The 17053-nt window shown below is 52.4% G+C and overlaps 4 protein-coding genes across 4 annotated transcripts, besides 1 other annotated feature; 2 read left to right on the top strand and 2 right to left on the bottom strand.

Moving 5' to 3' along the window:
* Positions 1–228: 228 nt before the first annotated feature.
* Positions 229–387: a sequence feature (Protein overlapping with rRNA (VOLCADRAFT_38607, EFJ41787.1) was converted to a misc_feature.).
* Positions 388–9941: 9554 nt separating this feature from the next.
* Positions 9942–10732, bottom strand: VOLCADRAFT_107558 (uncharacterized protein). Its single transcript, XM_002957125.1, has one exon. It carries the CDS (start codon positions 10610–10612, stop codon positions 10250–10252), a length of 363 nt encoding a protein of 120 aa, XP_002957171.1. The 5' UTR covers positions 10613–10732; the 3' UTR covers positions 9942–10249.
* Positions 10733–10923: 191 nt separating this feature from the next.
* Positions 10924–11842, top strand: VOLCADRAFT_107559 (uncharacterized protein; the record flags this gene model as incomplete). The annotated part of the gene is made up of 2 exons (XM_002957088.1): positions 10924–10947; positions 11239–11842. The coding sequence occupies 2 exons, from the start codon at positions 10924–10926 to the stop codon at positions 11551–11553; spliced, it is 339 nt and encodes a 112-aa protein (XP_002957134.1). The 3' UTR covers positions 11554–11842.
* A 108-nt stretch (positions 11843–11950) lies between these two features.
* VOLCADRAFT_107560 (uncharacterized protein) lies at positions 11951–13278 on the top strand (the record flags this gene model as incomplete). Its single annotated transcript, XM_002957089.1, has 1 exon — positions 11951–13278. The coding sequence occupies exon 1, from the start codon at positions 12118–12120 to the stop codon at positions 13276–13278; it is 1161 nt and encodes a 386-aa protein (XP_002957135.1). The 5' UTR covers positions 11951–12117.
* Positions 13279–14761: 1483 nt separating this feature from the next.
* On the bottom strand, positions 14762–16239 carry VOLCADRAFT_107561 (uncharacterized protein; the record flags this gene model as incomplete). The annotated part of the gene is made up of 2 exons (XM_002957126.1): positions 15847–16239; positions 14762–14785 (listed from the first exon to the last, which is right to left on the bottom strand). The coding sequence occupies exons 1-2, from the start codon at positions 16174–16176 to the stop codon at positions 14762–14764; spliced, it is 354 nt and encodes a 117-aa protein (XP_002957172.1). The 5' UTR covers positions 16177–16239.
* Positions 16240–17053: the final 814 nt, after the last annotated feature.

Consider the following 17053-nt stretch of genomic DNA (forward strand, 5'->3'; position numbering starts at 1 on the left):
CCCGCATCGCCAGTTCTGCTTACAAAAATGGCCCACTTGGAGCTCACATTGAATGTGACGGTTCAGTTAAGCAACCGACACGTCTTACCTATTTAAAGTTTGAGAATAGGTGAAGGATGTTTCATCCCCCGAACCTCTAATCATTCGCTTTACCCGATAAAACTGATCAAGCTCCAGCTATCCTGGGGGAAACTTCGGAGGGAACCAGCTACTAGATGGTTCGATTAGTCTTTCGCCCCTATACCCAAGTCTGAAAAGCGATTTGCACGTCAGCACATCTACGAGCCTCCACCAGAGGTTACTCTGGCTTCACCCTGCTCAGGCATAGTTCACCATCTTTCGGGTCCCAACAGGTATGCTCGCACTCAAACCTTTCGCAAAAGCAACATGGTCGGTCGATGGTGCAGGCACAGGCCATCCCACCAGTCAGGTTACTTGCGCTTACGGGTTTTCAACCCGCCAACTCGCATACATGTTAGACTCCTTGGTCCGTGTTTCAAGACGGGTCGATTAACGCTTTTCTTAGGTTCATGTTTGCAATCACGTGCATTTTCACGGGATGCCTTGCTCCATGTCAATGTCGGCAAATAAAATGAATGCATGCAAAGGCAACAGATATCTGGGATCGATCCCAACCCATTTCCTCCTTGCGGTGCAGAAAAACGGCCCAGGACCGACGATGATGCAGCCGTGGAAGCTTCTGTGGAGGTCGCACCTGACCCCGACACCTTCCATCAAGCCCGAGGCTTTGGGGGCTGGATTACTATTGGGCGACCTGGTAAGCTTACACGCTGTCTGACAGGCGGTCTGCTGTGTGTCTGTATGTGTTCGTACCCTAACAAAGAACTTCCGTCTGCGTGCTTGTAACTGCCGCCTGGCCTCTTACCCCCTATGAACATACAGGATGACGAGACCGCTGACGGCTGCACTGATCTCCTGGTGATTGGCCGCGCCATGGCAGTCATCAAGGACCTTGGCACTGTGCACATTCCCCCGACTGGCCAGTCCTTTGCACTAAACGACCGGCCACTCCGCCTCTTCCAGAAGGTAAATCAAGGTTGAGCTGTGATACCACGTCTGCATCACATGTGTTGACTTTGTTCTGGTTGCTTCTGTCTGCAGGTGCGATGGCCCATTGTGGGATTGCTCACAGTCAAGGGCAAGATGACCGCAGTCCAGTGGGCCATGAGGACCACTGGGCTGAGCAAGAAGCAGTTGGATGCGGTGGACTTGGAGTGATACACGCCCTGTTAGGAACCACCTTAGGTGTGGGAAGTGTAGGCGGTGTGTGGGGCTGTACTTGGCTATTGGGCTGTCCTGTCCATGCGCCTAGTTGCGAGCCCCTTAGCATAGGCCTTGTGATCGCGTTCAGGGATCCATCATAACACTCATTCATTTGGTATGCTGCAGTACCATATGCAGTTCCAGCATGGATCGAGCGTGTGATTGTAGATATGTTGTAGGTATAAGTGCTGGCATGGTGGACCTGGTCCTCATATGTGTGTCTGCCCGAATGGGAAAGTGGTCTGCTGTGAGAATCGGGCTCTAGCGAGATGGTGGCCCTAGGTTTTTGTTGGGCATACCTCTGTTCGAAGGCGCCCTTAAGAACGGTTTAAGAATGCTGGGGGACGGAATGCTTGAGAACACTGTAACAACGCTTGAGAATGCTGCAAGAATACTTGAGAATGCTGTGAGAACGCTTGAGAATGTTGTAAGAACACTTGAGAATGCTGTGAGAACGCTATAAGAACGCTGTAAGAATGCTTGAGAATGCTGTAAGAACGCTTAAGAATGGTGAGAGAACGGTGTAAGAACGCTGTAAGAACGCTTAAGAATGGTGAGAGAACGCTGTAAGAACGCTTGAGAACGCTGTAAGAACGCTTAAGAATGGTGAGAGAACGCTGTAAGAACGCTTGAGAACACTGTAAGAACGCTTAAGAATGGTGAGAGAACGGTGTAAGAACGCTTGAGAACGCTTTAAGAACGCTTAAGATTGGTGAGAGAACGGTGTAAGAACGCTTAAGAGTGGTGAAAGATTGCTTAAGAATGCGTGAGAAAATGGTTTGAGAATGTCCTTGAGAACGGGTAAGATCGCTGAGAACGCTTAAGATTCCCTGCAAAGAGCGCTCTCTTGAGATCGCTTAAGAACGCTTGAGAAGGCACAATCTTAAAACATGGCAGATAAGAGCGTTCTCAGAACGCTCTTAACAGCGGCATCTACTTGTGCTTTATATGGCTTAAGATCGCATTGAGAGCGCTCTTAAAGCGGTTTCATTTTGGTAGGGACTTGTGGCCGGGTGGTGCGTGTGGGTGTGCATGTCGTCCAGGGACTTGTTGGTCTCTTTGTTTCCATGTCCGTGGTTCCTCAGCCGGCGCGATGTTTCACATTGAAGCGTGTGGTGATAATTGCTGTTTGAAGACCGTCTGAGATGCGAGATGAGAGAGGTCTGTCTGAAAGTGCTTGGGAAGGAATGGGGGATATTGGGCGCACGCAGTCTTTTGGTCGTGCTCTGGCTCTCCATGCTGTGTGGGTGGGTAGAGGCAGCCATAACAGACGCGTCCCGTCAAACCACAGTTCACGAACAGTTGCGCCCATGTCGGTTGGTGGTTGGGAGGCAAACTGTATTACCTGACAGCAATGTCTCGGCCGGGTGGGTCAAAGTTGAGGCGGAGGGGTTGATGAGCGGGCGAAGGACGCACCTTGGGGATGAGCTGGTCAGCTGGCAGAGGGAGGCGGAGGTTTAGTTGCGAGCTTCACTTTTTGCCATCTCTTTTGCCTTCCCATTTCTCTTTTGCCTTGTTTTCTGATTCCGATTCCTATGACTGCGTCGTTGTAACGTGCAAGAGCAGTTACATAACTCAATGCTTCTCTTCAACGGGGTTCACGTAGCTATTCTCAAGACCTTCCTTTTGCGACGTCGTACATTAGTGCGGGTCGTACACTGGATGGCTACATCTTCTCTGGTGTATCGCATCTGGTGTCTTTTGACACCACCATGACTGGTTGTGATAAGCCTTAACGTAACATTGGCATCGAGACGGTGAAATTTTTCTTTCTGGGATTATGCTTTTGCGGCCATTTCTTGCATTTTATCGTCGGTCGGCTTTACCTACCGTTCTTCAAACTTCTTCGTCTCCTTTATCTTCTCCGAGAATGAATACTGGAGCTTCCGCCGATCTGGCGGTAAACACCGTTACTTCGCCGCTGGCGGCCTTGGTGCTTGCACTGGCACCTACAGTCGCTTCACCCGATCAGCCTTCTGGGTCTCAACCTCGGGCTGTCCCTATTCCTACTGCCGTGGATCCGGCGCCGCTTCCGTCGCCGGTCAACGGTGATGCTACAATGTCCGATTCACAGCCGGGCACTGCTACTCGGCGCCTGCACCCCCTCGATCCTCCGCAGCCTGACAGACATCGTCTTGTTTCAGTGGACGCTGCGGCCAAGGTGCAATTGAGTTTGCCCGACTACATTTCTTTCCTGGTCGACGATTTGGTTGGCTACCTCGACTTGGCAGGCTATACCCTTTCTGATTCAGCTGCCACCAATTGGGTCGTCTTGAGTGTGGGTCCGGCGTCCCTAGTGACAGATCTTCGCAAGTCGCTTTCAGCGTTGACGCCGCCGGTCATCCCCAACGCTTCTTGGCTTCTGAACTGGTTTACCGAAGCTGTTGTCTTGTCTTCGGGTGCCTCAACTTACAATGCGCTTTTGTGTATGCAACGCGCCAAGCCGGTGCGTTCTGTGGAGCAAGCGCTTCAACATCTGCACGATATTCGTCGGGAGCTGCCGGCTGCGACTCCTGATGAGCTTATCGTTTATCATTTGGTTCGTCTTTTGCCTGACAGTTTACGTGATCGTCTCATGTATGATCGCACTGTCGAAATCCGACGACCGTGGACCAGCTTAGACAATTTTCTTCGCGTGTTTAAGACCTACGCTGAGGAGCTAAAGTCTTCCGCCTCACCTTCGCCCAATTCATCTCATCAAGGTGCATCTGGCTCTGGTGCTGGTGCTTCTGGTTCTGCTCCACGTTTGACTCGCTCAATCTCGGCTGGACGGCAACGTCCGGACTCTGACGCCAAACACCCGCGTTTGAGTGCGTCGATGCCGGATGTCGTTCCCTTGGCTGATCGTTTCCGTCAGCCTACTGGGCGTGCTAAGTCAATCTGGGTACGGGATTGACTATGCAGCAAGCGCAAAATCTTCGTGCTAAGAATCAGTGCCTTTTGTGTCGCGGAGAAAATCACTTCGCGCAGGACTGCGAGCGTGCGCAGTCCATGTTTCCGAAGGACTTTTTCTTCTTCGAGCGCAAGCCGTCCATGTCCAAGCCGTGACGTTCGTTGTCTTGTCCGGGTTCTGACCCACCCGATGGCGGAGTTGACCTCACGCCTACAGAACAAGACGTTGATTTTTCGGTGTTGTCTGCGATGGCTTCTTTGGCTGTGCAGAATAATCGTGATTTGTGTGTCGCAGAACCTGTTGTTTCTGGACCATCTGTGGCTGTGTCGGTTGAGCCGACGCCTGCGGGCGTGCCTCAGCGGCAAGCGCACAAGTCTTTGGCGACTATGTCGAGTGCACCTGTGAAGTTGTCAAACGCAAGTGATCGCGTTGCGAATCGTTCTCAGTCGGAACTGAACGCGGCTTTTAACGTACGTCTGGTTACAGAGTCTTCTCGCTATTGTAACACAAAGACGAACAGTTCGATGCCGGTTGCAGATGTCCCTCCGCCTCAGGAACTTTGCATTCGCAAGCATGAATTTCAGCACTTGCAGCTGCTTTCCGGTCGTCACTTCACTTGGGATGCATGCGCATCTAACGATGGGTCTAATGCCTTGTGTCCGAAGTATAGTTTGCCTTCTCGCAGCTTTTTGCATGATAGCTGTGCAGGACATCACGTTTGGATGCATCCGCCTCGGGCGTGTATTCAAGATTTCCTGCGTCACTACCTGCGTTGCAAGTCGATTGCGCCATCGACCACGTCTGGGGGATTTTTGCTTCCTAAGTGGGTTACAGCGCGTTGGCGTCCTCTGCTTGGGTTCGCAAATTGGGGGAGGAGAGGGCCAAGACGCGCTTGCAAAGCGTGGCCAAACTGTCTAATCCGTTATCTGTTAAATTCAGTACGGATATGCAGAATGCTTTGGAACGAGCTAAGTCTTGCTTGGCTGCTGCTCGAGATCGGATGAAGAAATGGGCTGACAAAGGTCGCTCGGAACGAGGACTTTCTGTTGGTGATCGCGTACTCTTGAGTACGAAACACATGACTATTAAAGGTGTGCGCAAATTGCTGCCTCGCTTTATCGGACCCTTTGTGGTTAAGGAAAAGATCAACGCGGTTGCGTATCGGTTGGATCTTCCTCCTGCAGTGCGGATACATGATGTATTTCATGTGTCACTCCTTCGTCCGTATCACGATGGTGGTCGCGTTCAGCTACCTCCGCTACCCCAGATTGTTGAGGGTGAATTGGAGTTCGAAGTTGAGTCTATTCTACTTCATAAAGAAGTGAAAGAAGGACGTCGACAAAAGCGTTTCTACCTAATGTGTTGGAAAGGTCAGGGCCCGGAATTTGATTCGTGGGAACCCGAAGCAAACCTAACTAACTGCGGCGATTTGTTGCGCGACTACTGGGCACGTCAATCTGACTCAGTTCCAACCTCGAAGTCCCAAGGTCAGGCGACACTTTCGGGTGATGCTGACGCTTCTGGCTCGAAGCCGCATCGAGCCCCTCAGACTACTCGTCACGGCCGTGTGATCAAAAAGCCTTCACGCTTTAATGCTTTTCTCAACCACTTGTCTGTCACCAGCGGGGTTCCGGAATCCCTGCTTTTTCCTCTCGTGTGGCGGTGAAGCCAAGGTTGGCTGGCTGTCGGGACGACCAGCCATTTAGGGGGGGAATGATGTAACGTGCAAGAGCAGTTACATAACTCTCAATGCTTCTCTTCAACGGGGTTCACGTAGCTATTCTCAAGACCTTCCTTTTGCGACGTCGTACATTAGTGCGGGTCGTACACTGGATGGCTACATCTTCTCTGGTGTATCGCATCCGGTGTCTTTTGACACCACCATGACTGGTTGTGATAAGCCTTAACGTAACAGTCGTACCTAATGCCTGGTCAAGCCGCGCTTTAGGTTTTGTGGTTGGCTTTGTTTGCACCAGTGGTGTCGATTTCCTGCCCAAGGTGTTTTTGACCGGCATGTATGTGTGTCCGTGTTAAACGTGTCCTGGCTAACGGCACCGGCAGCACAACGGTGTTTTGTGAACTGCTGGGGGCTCTGAACGCGGTTGGCAGGGCTGGACGTCTGAGCCCGTGTCATACACCACTGTTTTCGGAAAAGAGACAAACAAATAGACAAACATCATGTACCACCAAGAGGTGCTGTGGTCGCGACACCGTCTGTGCCGTTATGACATGCATGTGTACACGACCCAGCGTCTTGATGGCGAGACACACATACACACATATCGGCTTGGGCAAGCTCATAAACGGTCGAACGTAAAGTTGACGCACATGTGAGTCAGATGAGGTGGAGATGATACGCCGCTTTTTAATGTTTTGTGTCCTCACCTCCCCGGTCATTATTGAGAGGGAGCCCTCCCGGGGGGCACTGCCGTCCAGGGGGCCAGCGGGAGAGCAAGGGGGCCTAGTACTGCATACCCCGACCTGCGCATACGTCATGTGTGCCCAGGTGTTCCGTTGATCCGTGCGCGCTGACGTCTCCTCCCGCGCGCTCTCCCTTTTCGAGGAGGGGGGGAAGGAAAAGGGGGAGGGAAGAGGATGAGTCCTAGGGTACGTTTTCTCTGCGGCGCGGTTTTTTTATTATTGTTGTTGTTGTTGTTGTTGTTGTTATTCCAGGATATTGTCCTCTCCCTCTTTTTTAAAGTTATGAGGAGTGAGCGTGTGCATTGCGCGTCGCGTCTTCTGTTTCTGTGTCGTGTTAGTGTTGTGTGGTGTCGTGTCCTGTCATGTGGCTGTCGTGGCCTGTGTTGGGGGATTTCATGTGTGCTGTCCTTCGGAGTCACGAGGTCCTTGGGGTAAAGTGTTTTCGTGTTCTTAACGGTAAAGTAGGTTAATGCAGTGCTAGGTTTTAGTTTTTTTGAAGTTTTGCTCGTCCATTGTTGTACGGGAATAGGAAGGCTGAACTGTTGTTGGGCCATGTCGTCATAAAGAAACCTCATGTTGTTTAACTTATGATGGTGTTTCCCATCCTCCTCCTCGCGGTAAGAGAATTTTCCTTCCTGCATGGAGACGGCTTCATTTTGGACTGAAAGGGGCCTTCATATCACGTGATATACAACTTTCATTTTATGGAGACGCCTTCTTTTTGGACTGAAAGGGGCCTTCATATCACGTGATGTATATGTTTCATTTTATGGAGACGGCTTCTTTTTGGACTGAAAGGGGCCTTCATATCACGTGATGGACATGGGCTCGTTTTATGGAGACCACCTTCATTTTGGACAGAAGGGGTATTCAAAGCGTAAGGGACGTTCATTCTGAGCTACCTTCATTCTGTAATGAAGTGGTCCTCATTCTAAATTGAATCATGGCCCTCGATTTGGTGTGGAATGAAGGGTACCTTCATGAAGGTATGAAGGGTCTTCGTTAAGGTATGAAATGAGTGTGAATCGCATATAGAATGAAGGCTCCAGGTTCCCAGAGTGCTGGGTGTAGGTGCGTAGGTGGGGTGCATTTCGCTTGCCTTGAGGGAGGAAGATGGCACATGGAATGGACGTGGTCGGGTGAACGGCAGCACTGCCGGGGGTATGGGATTCTGGCATGTTGGCCGGTTTGTTGATGGCAGCAGTGTAAGATAGGGGTCGGTTGGCGGTGGGGATCAAGGGGGGATTGTGTTCCAATCTTCTGTATTACGCACACAAGTTAGCTCCATGCCTAATCATTAGGGTTGGAAGTCATCTAAATCTAAACTTCTAAACTTATATGAGAAACTTTAGAAACTAAACTGAGATATTAGATGGCATTTTTTGGCGCCTTAGTTGTACGGCAGCTCCGAAATCTTAGGTGAGACCTTAGGTAGTCCTGAGAAACTTTAGATGAACCTGTCTGAGGACTCATCGAATGGTTACTGAGTTACATTCCCAATGGCTGACGTCGGTGAAGTGAATCATCGTAGCGACGAATCGACATGTCCATTTACATTGTCAGTGCGCTGTCAAGTCTTCGGTTTTCACGGGGTTGTCTCTTTTTATTGTCTTGATCTCTTCTGTAGCAACAATGATGCCTGGAGTAGGGTCTGCCGTACACACCTGGGGGAGCGTTTCACCTTTTCAGTTCCGGGATTTGAATTGGTGTGAAATGTAATATAATATTTATTTCCTTGTCTCCGTCTGTGATCAGCCGATGCTCTCTATCGGCGAGTGTGTGGGGGTTTCAGGTAAGGTGTCGCCACGCGCCATCCTTGAGTTTTTAAATTCGGCGAGGAGACATCACGGGGTCAGGTCGGGGGTTCGCGACCCTGGGTGAATAGGCTGTGACAGGTCGACAGTTTCCTTAACCAGGAAGGAGGGTAGGATCCGGGCTGGAATTAGGGAGGAGCTCTGTCGCAGAATTAGCCTGGATTTTATTCCTGACAAAAGAATTGGTCTGCCGAGGTCTGGAATTGTTCTGGCGGACTCGCCGGAGGTATTCGAATTGCGCTGTGGAGCCTCGGAATTGGGCTGTGCTGGGCCTGAATTGGCCTGTCCGGGTGTCGAATTGGCCTGTCCGGGTGCCGAATTGGCCTAACAGGGTATTGAATTAGCCTGACAGGGTATCGAATTGACCTGTTCGGGGTGTCAAATTGGCCTGACAGGGTATCGAATTAGCGTGTTCAGGGTGTCGAATTGGCTGTCAAGTTGGCAGGATTGGCTCGGGCAGGCATCCAAAAGCACATGACTTTTAAGGAATTTACAGAAAACTTTGCAAGAGGACCGCTTACAAGTGCCTCATGTGTGTATTAGTTTCGATCCCACGACATGGAGTGGGAAAACTTGCACACCTGGTTACCGTACTCTGGCACTACTACTACTACGGGAGGAGGGCACTCAGGGCCACGACTGCATTACCCAGTCAAGTCAGCCGCCGAGGTCCCACTGTTTTCCCACCACACTTCATCGGCAGTTCGTCCAGTTTATCCCACAACACTCGTATGCATGAATAGGTTCGGGTGGAAACAATGACAAATCTCTGATACACCGCTAAACTCAGTACCACGAGCTACATTGAAAACAAATGAAAATGCAGATGTCTGCCGAGAAGAATATGTTCACCATATGCAATCTATGCCTTAATCCATCGAGCTCTCCGTTGGGCGGGGCATGGCCCATGAAGTCGCCCCCGGTATTCCGCCCATGCAACCAAACACTGACACAAAACGTTGCACGCCTGGGCCCATGTAAACCACGACACTTCCGTTTGGATTGGCTACCCGCGCTCCCCATGTCAGGGGTCCTCCCTCCTGCTGTTGACTCCCGGATTGCCCACGCACAAACGCCAAACGTTGGCGCAGAAAACAGACAGGCCATTGTAGTATGGCATCAAACCACGCACAACCCACAGCGGCTTTCAGCAGCAGTGCTGCTTGGTGAATGCGACCGGCCGTGTACTGCCAGTCTTAGCACCGATGAACCACCCCCTGATGCCGCCGCTGATGCAGCAGGCATATGGGTCTACACCGCCGAGCTCTGACCAGTTTGTTTTGAACTCGCCTACACAGGGTTGTAAAACAAGGGGGGCATTTCTGTTGTCATATGGTTAGGGTATCCCCTGGGTTTAGAAGCGGAAGTCTTCTCATCTCAATCTATTGAGATCTCATTAGATCTCAATAGAATGGGTTAGATTCTAATCTCAAGTTTTGGCAGCTTTCTGGGAAATGCATGACTGGCTCTGAAACTTTGTAGGATGATTCTGTATGGTATATTTGTTATAATAATTAAGTTTTGGGACGTTGTGAAGCACAATTGCACGACAGAAACAAGCCATTATACTCCACCGCAGTATTGAACCATGGGTCAAAGCATGCGAGGGCGCACTGGACGGTCGAGTACACGTCACAGGCGCTTATCCCTTTGATGCTTCTTTAACTCCATATCCTAAGGGTTAAGGTTTCAACGAATCAGGGCCCAGATCATCATTCCTAAGCCCTGGCAATGCACAAAAGCCGACATGGTATGCCATCAAGATCCCATGCTGGCCAAGTTCAGCAGACATAGACTGCTACCAATGCCGACCGAACAACTTGAATCCCTAGCTACTTCACTCCTCCTCATCCCCGGCCAGCAGCTGCATCACCACCTCCTCATCCGACAGGGTGTTGCGCTTGGCCGTGTAGCTGTCGTTCTGGCGGATGAAGATGAGCTTCATCGCACGCATCTGCCCCAGGCGGCTGCAGGCCTTGTGGAACAGGTTGCCCCACAGCGACCAGTTGCGCTCTGATGTGCAGGTGGTTGCGTGCATGCGGAGGACGCGGTTGGCCACGAAGGCCAGGGCCAGATACGAATCCGCCATATGCACCGTCCAAAACTTCAGGCGCAACGGCAGCCCGGCCAGCTCAACCTTCTTCACCTTCGACTTGCCAACCGTCTGCTCGACCTCCTTGCATGCAGTCAGCGTTGGCATGAAATCACGGCACTCATCCTGTACCCCGGCCAGCAGGAGGTTTCCAAACTCCTTCAACAAGACCCCCTTCTTTGCCGCCTTATTGCGCTCCCTCTGCTCCTCAGTGCTGCCCTCACCCTTGCCTGCATACACCTCTGCCGCCAACTGCTTAACCGTCTCACGCTGCAACCGTCTCCTCAAGTGCCAAAAAAGACCTTCTAAATTCTCATTGAGATTCTCAAGAGAAATAATTAGATTAGAAAAACGACTTTAGATGAGTGCCAACCCTACATATGGTATGATGTTTCATAGACGTTGGTATGTATAACATTATGCAATTGGGTGGGTGGGGTGAGGTGGGTTCCTCCTTTCTAGGTTGCCCACTCTTCCCTGCCACACCGTGATGTGACATCTCACGTCGCCACTTACCAGTAGCACCACGCGACTTGACGCGGGGTGGCACATCCTCTGCTTCAGTGATGGCGGCAGGTGCACTCATCGGGACCACAGTTCCAACGCGTCCTCGACGGTGCCAGTCTCCGTGTCCCTGTGTCCCTGATCCTCCACGGCCCCCTCCAATGCCGTTTTGATCTTGAACAAGAGGGATTTCGCGTCCGAGACGGTAAGCCCGGTACATTCCCTCTCAGTGCCATGGCGGCGTGAAGCGGGGAGAGCTGGAAATCCTCTGCAATGAAGGACACATTGTCTTTCAAAACACCGTTCGCAAAGTTTCCGGTTGTTCTCGGCACAGCACGGGGACATCACCGCCCCACATCTCTGGCACGGACTCGCGCTTTTCTCTCTGTGATCAATCTCTCACCTCGGAACAGTTCCCATGCTTCACCAACGGAGTAGACGCCGAGATCTTCTTCGAATTGACGACGCACAGCATCCACCCGTTCATCGTCCCCGTCAAGCACATCGTGGAGACACGTCGTGAGAGCCGCGACATCCGACTATAGACACAGCAGAGAATTGAATAAACCCCGAGTGAAGGCGAATGGCTGCAAGTGCACCATGGCGCATTTGCATGGTTGGAAGCCACAAAGCAAGAAAGGACATAGCGCGTCATTTGGACTTCGTGTCAGCTGGTCTCGAGGGTCTCCATCTTCCGCAGTGTCCTCCAGGGCGACATCTATAGCGGCCATTTACTCGCCACTCCTACCCGAAAGTAACCTATCTTCTTTGTAATCAACGCTAAATGCTGAAGTTGGGTAGGCATGTAATACTATTGTAAGATTATCGACTGTGATACGCTCGCAACCCATACTTACATGCGCACCAAACTCTTCTTGTGGGGAAGCGTGGTGTATGCATTAATTCGTGACAGTGCGCGGCGCTGGAAGTGCTTTTGGTATACTTATACATCTCTATGCCGTTGTTGAGCAATATCTAAGGCGTGATCCTTTTAAAAAGCTGAAGGTATTTAGACAGTAGGGAAGCATTTCTAAAAATCTCGGTAAACCATTGTAATAAGTATGCCAGTTTATATTATCACCATAGGTTCTTGTGTCGAACGGTGCTAAATGAACCATGGTGCATGCATGGAGGTATTCGGGGCGGAGAAGTCTCCGGCCTCTGCTATGGAAGTCCTGGAGAAACGTCAGCTTGATTGCAGAGTCTGTGGACGCCAGCACACGATTCACTTGTGTTGCTGTGGCCACCCAGCGCCATGCACGGTCCTGTACCCACAATTTTGTGTTCAGGCGCTTTGTGGCTTCGATGGATCTAGCTGTGGAGTTAAGTATGCGTCCTTCGCAGCCTTCGCACCGGCAGTGTTGGATACGGATGCCGGTATGCAGGCCATGTTTTCAGACCTGTTGTCGCAGCGCGGGCTTCGAAGCACGGCGCCGTTGCCCGGTCCGTTACCCATGCCAGGCGCCCGTCCAGCGTGCCCCGCCTTCCTGCAACAACTAGCCGAGCGTCGGCGCCGTGGTATCGGTGGGATGTCGTGCCCTGGACTGCGCGACCAATGTTACGCCTGCCTATACGGCTGTTCCCAGGCGGGTGTGTTGGGGCCGCGGGACATTGAGGCCGCCATCATGGACACGGGCAGCGATGCAGGGCGCACGCTAGCCTGGTACCCCGGGTTGTTGATGGCATGGCGGTTTGATAATGTCAGTGCATGTGGGTCGGGCAAAGGCAAGGCTAGCGTGTTGGTCTGCCTGACAAATGTTAACCCACATGGGAATCCTGACATGGCGCCACAGGCGGATACATTCTTCCGGGATAATCAGCTTCCAGCATACTATGGCGAAATCGACTCCATCCGGTCCGTTGTCTGCAGTTTCTCCTCCGCAGCTGGACAGCCGTGTGCCTGGTGTCTGGCCCTCAACAGAAATCACCAATTGAAGCGTTCAGCCGATGCTGCTTCACTGCGAGTCGCTACGACACAGCGAGTCGCGACAGACCCACGTGTCATTGTCCCCTTCCGTTCTGCCGAGGGACTTGAGCGTGTGGGACATGTTGAGCTCTTTGAGCGGCTCAAGGTGGTCACATCCACATTGATCGCCGAGCGGGCAGATCGAATAGCGCTGGACAGGGAGATTAAGCGGCGGACATCCCTTTTCCAGGCTGATAGAGTGAGGCTACAGGCATACGCTCGGGCAGATGCATCACGCAGTGAACCCGTCCGACTGCTCGAAACATCACAACAACGAGGTATGATGCAGTGTCGGCATGCGTGAGTAGTGTAGGCTGGCGTGCATGTACACATGCCTTGACTTGTTAACCATCGGACATCGATTGACATTCAGGACTCGTTGACGGCACAATTCAACAGTTGCTGCGGGGTATCATCCGGGGTCTCAGCGTCAAAGGACAACAACGCCAGCCGGAGGAGGTAGCTTTTTACATTGCCCCTTGCAGTGACGTGGGTGTCCGTGCTCCAACCCGTCGTGCTGACTATTGACCAAATGCACATTGGCTGGCGCCTAAGGTACGCGGGCCTGCTGTGGGGTACATTAAAAGCCAGGAGCATGGCCATGCGTTCACGGGCGAATGACTGGTACCAAATAGGATCAGCAATGTCAACATCTCGTCCCAGGATCTCAACTACAAGGACAAACAGAACCAGCGCGCCACTCTCAAGTAGGCTCTATCCAACCTGGAATTAGGTACAGACTGGTTTGTGGCTGACTTACCGCCATTCACTGACAGACAGGTTGGCCGACCTCGACATGGATCCCTCAACTGGAAGCGTCAAGGCAGTCAGTGTGCTGCGTGACACACTGGAGACAGGTTCACGCAGTCCGGTTGGCGGTGATGGTCCTATCGTTGACGGCTCGTATTATGCTACCTTCCTCTATGTGACGTTCATGCATTATTTAGTAGCTGGCCGCTGAAAAGGCCTCTCGAGATGCTGGTGGTCGTGCTATGCATGTACCAGCTTACTGTGCTTACTGTGTACCAGCTACTACAGCTACATTGTGCCGGGCCACACTACTGCAGGGCAGGCGCGTGTGCTTACATTTCTTTGTCTGCGTGAATTATTGGATGTATGAATGAATGGACGAATGAAAGGTGTGGTTAACATGCCCCTGGTTTGGTTCGGTTCGGGTGGTGGTATCTTTTTGAACACATGTAGTCTGGTCGAGTGCCGGGGGCCCTTAGCAGGACTGAAGCACAGTTCAAGACGAGGCGTGTGGATATGTAGGGCATATCTAGGGCCAGGGGACCGGGAATGTACGACCGTGGGACCAGCGAGGGACCTAATTTATGTGCCTTCCGGTCCCCAGCCCATTCGAGCTCACATAAGCACCAAAAACTCAAGTATTCGCAATTTCTACGAGTGTTATAAGTAAGACGTTTAACGAAGATCTTACGTTCGCATTTAGGCACAGGCTTGACTTTGGATGAGAGCAGGACACTTTGTCAAATTCACTGCTGGTCATTGTATTAGACTCGGTTGATATAAGAGTGTTTCATGCAAGTATGGGTACTAGCGAAAGGTAACCGCTCCGATGCGAGCACGATTGCGGTAACAGATAGAGGAGCAGCTGTGAAGGTCACAAACCCACATGCGAGAAGAGCGTGGATGGTCAAGCAGCAAAGCCTCAGCAGGTACCAAACGGGTACATGTTTAGCGCAATCACAGAAGGCAGAAGTGTGGCGCCTCTCGTGCGGCTCTCGCTTAGTTCGGTTCGCAGTCTTCTGTGTCCGCTGTGTTGCCTAGCCAGGGGCTGGGACAGCGCCCTGGTTGGCGTGAGTGAGGGGGTGAGGCGAGCGCGGCGGAACAGACGGACGTAGAGCCATGCGCCCGCACGCCCCTGTGTTTCGGCCCGGTCATAGCCCCCGGTGCTTGTCCTCTCTCGGGACGAGCCGCCCACAGTGTAACACCCCATCAGAAGCAGCGGCAGCTGGACAGAGCTCCCTGCCTCACGAGCACACAAAGCAAATCGCCTTGACGTGGCGGCAGCTGTCATAGGCTCATGATGGGCCGGGGCTGCCATGTGAATCCCTGGCAGGCGCGCGACTTGCACTGCGTGTGATCTGATGATGGGCCGGGGCTGCTGTGTGAATCCCTGGCAGGCGCGCGACTTGCACTGCGTGTGATCTGATGATGGGCCGGGGCTGCTGTGTGAATCCCTGGCAGGCGCGCGACTTGCACTGCGTGTGATCTGATGATGGGCCGGGGCTGCTGTGTGAATCCCTGGCAGGCGTGCGACTTGCACTGCGTGTGATCTGATGATGGGCCGGGGCTGCCGTGTGAATCCCTGGCAGGCGCGCGACTTGCACTGCGTGTGATCTGATGATGGGCCGGGGCTGCTGCGTGAATCCCTGGCAGGCGCGCGACTTGCACTGCGTGTGATCTGATGATGGGCCGGGGCTGCCGTGTGAATCCCTGGCAGGCGCGCGACTTGCGCTGCGTGTGAAATCCTGCACACCCTACACTACACACATAACGCAATGCCCTCTTAGACCGAGAATTCATGCACTTCTTCACATACACTGAATGAATGAAGGTTACAGTGGACCCCGTGCAAGGTCGGTGCAATGCATCCCCGCATCACAATGCCCGAAAGTGAACAATAGCTACAGCCCGCCAGCAGAACACCCAAAAATGCAGAGACACCCAGCGGGACACCACTACCAAACAGGGGGCAACAGCGACGCATCGCAACTGCACCAGAAAATTATAAAGCAGGACTCGGGGAAAGTCGCCTACACAGGCACCTCAGGACACACTACCACAACCTACACACAGCCCTCCAAGGGGGTGGCGCTTGCATCAGCCAGAGCTTTGCTCGGCTCACCCGAGCAACCATCTGCAATTGAATTTGGCCCACCGTGCCCAGGGCCACGGGGCAGGCCCAGGAGTGATGCTGCCGCAGGGTGGCTCCCCCACCACCCACCGCGGGGGTCCCGCGGAGGTCCCGCAGCCCCACCAGGCCACCACCGTGCAGCGCATGTAAATGTGACAGTGTCGGAGACAATCGGTCACTTGTAATACGTTGTCCTGTGGAAAATGCACTTCGTGCGACATGCGACTTGACTTGACCCGACGAGTTGACCTGCCGAACCTCTTTGTCCTTGGAATCCTGGTTCCTAGAGTGAGCCTCCATTGCATCTCTTGGTGTTTTCATGAGTGATCGCTGCGTTGATCGATTGCGTTCGGTTCCGCAAGGTTCCGCTTGTTCTTATCTTTGGGTTCACCGTATTCTTGATGAATTTCGTAAAGCTTTTCTGGAGTTAGTTTTGGTTCTACTAACGCCACCACGTCAAAGTCTACTTTGACGAGCGGAGCCCCTTGTCCTATTATTATATGGACGCTCCTGTAGCGTTACTCTCCCGATTCTTTACGAAGAATGGAAATTGGATTGATACTTGGCCATAAAGAGTGGCTGCTTGCGCAAAGTTAATTCCTGGACTCCATGGACGTGCATCACTCCACAAAGTGCGTCGCCACTGCTCCTGCGACACTCGAGCGACCTGAAAAAGTTCCATACAAAGGTCCTCTAATGAAATGTCGCGCGAGCCGACCAAAATCTGCGAGTTGCCAGGTCGAACAGGTCGCGTCCCTGCGCGCGTCCCACTTAGGTCGCCCAGCTGGACGAGCGTGTACGGCGCCCGGTCCGCCGGCACCCGATATGTCTGCTTGTCTGAACGAAGGAATGAATGAATGAATAGACCGGGTGTTAAAATTGTGAGCGACTTGCCATGCAGACACACCTTTGGTTCTGGTCGGTTCGGGTGATGGTAACTTTTCACACATACACACACAATGTATGTTGTTACAGGGTGGTTAACTTCGCCAGCGGCCCCCTTTCCCGGGGCAGTCCCTGCTCTCCCCTGCTAGAGGGGCACCCTAATCCGTCACCCCATCCGACTTCAGAATGTATTCGTTGGGTTCGGCAACTCACCACCAGCATCCAACCAAATCTAGCGGATCAACGGCGCATCAACTTAGTTCCTGGTCAGCTCGCAATGAATGTATGGGTGAATGAGTACGGAGTACGGTAA

Source organism: Volvox carteri (genome assembly GCF_000143455.1).
Source record: "Volvox carteri f. nagariensis unplaced genomic scaffold VOLCAscaffold_69, whole genome shotgun sequence".
In the NCBI taxonomy this organism is placed as follows: Eukaryota; Viridiplantae; Chlorophyta; class Chlorophyceae; order Chlamydomonadales; family Volvocaceae; genus Volvox; species Volvox carteri.

Coding starts and splice junctions, on each gene's coding strand:
- VOLCADRAFT_107558 (XM_002957125.1), bottom strand. CDS start 10,612: ATGCCAACGCTGACTGCATGCAAGGAGGTCGAGCAGACGGTTGGCAAG.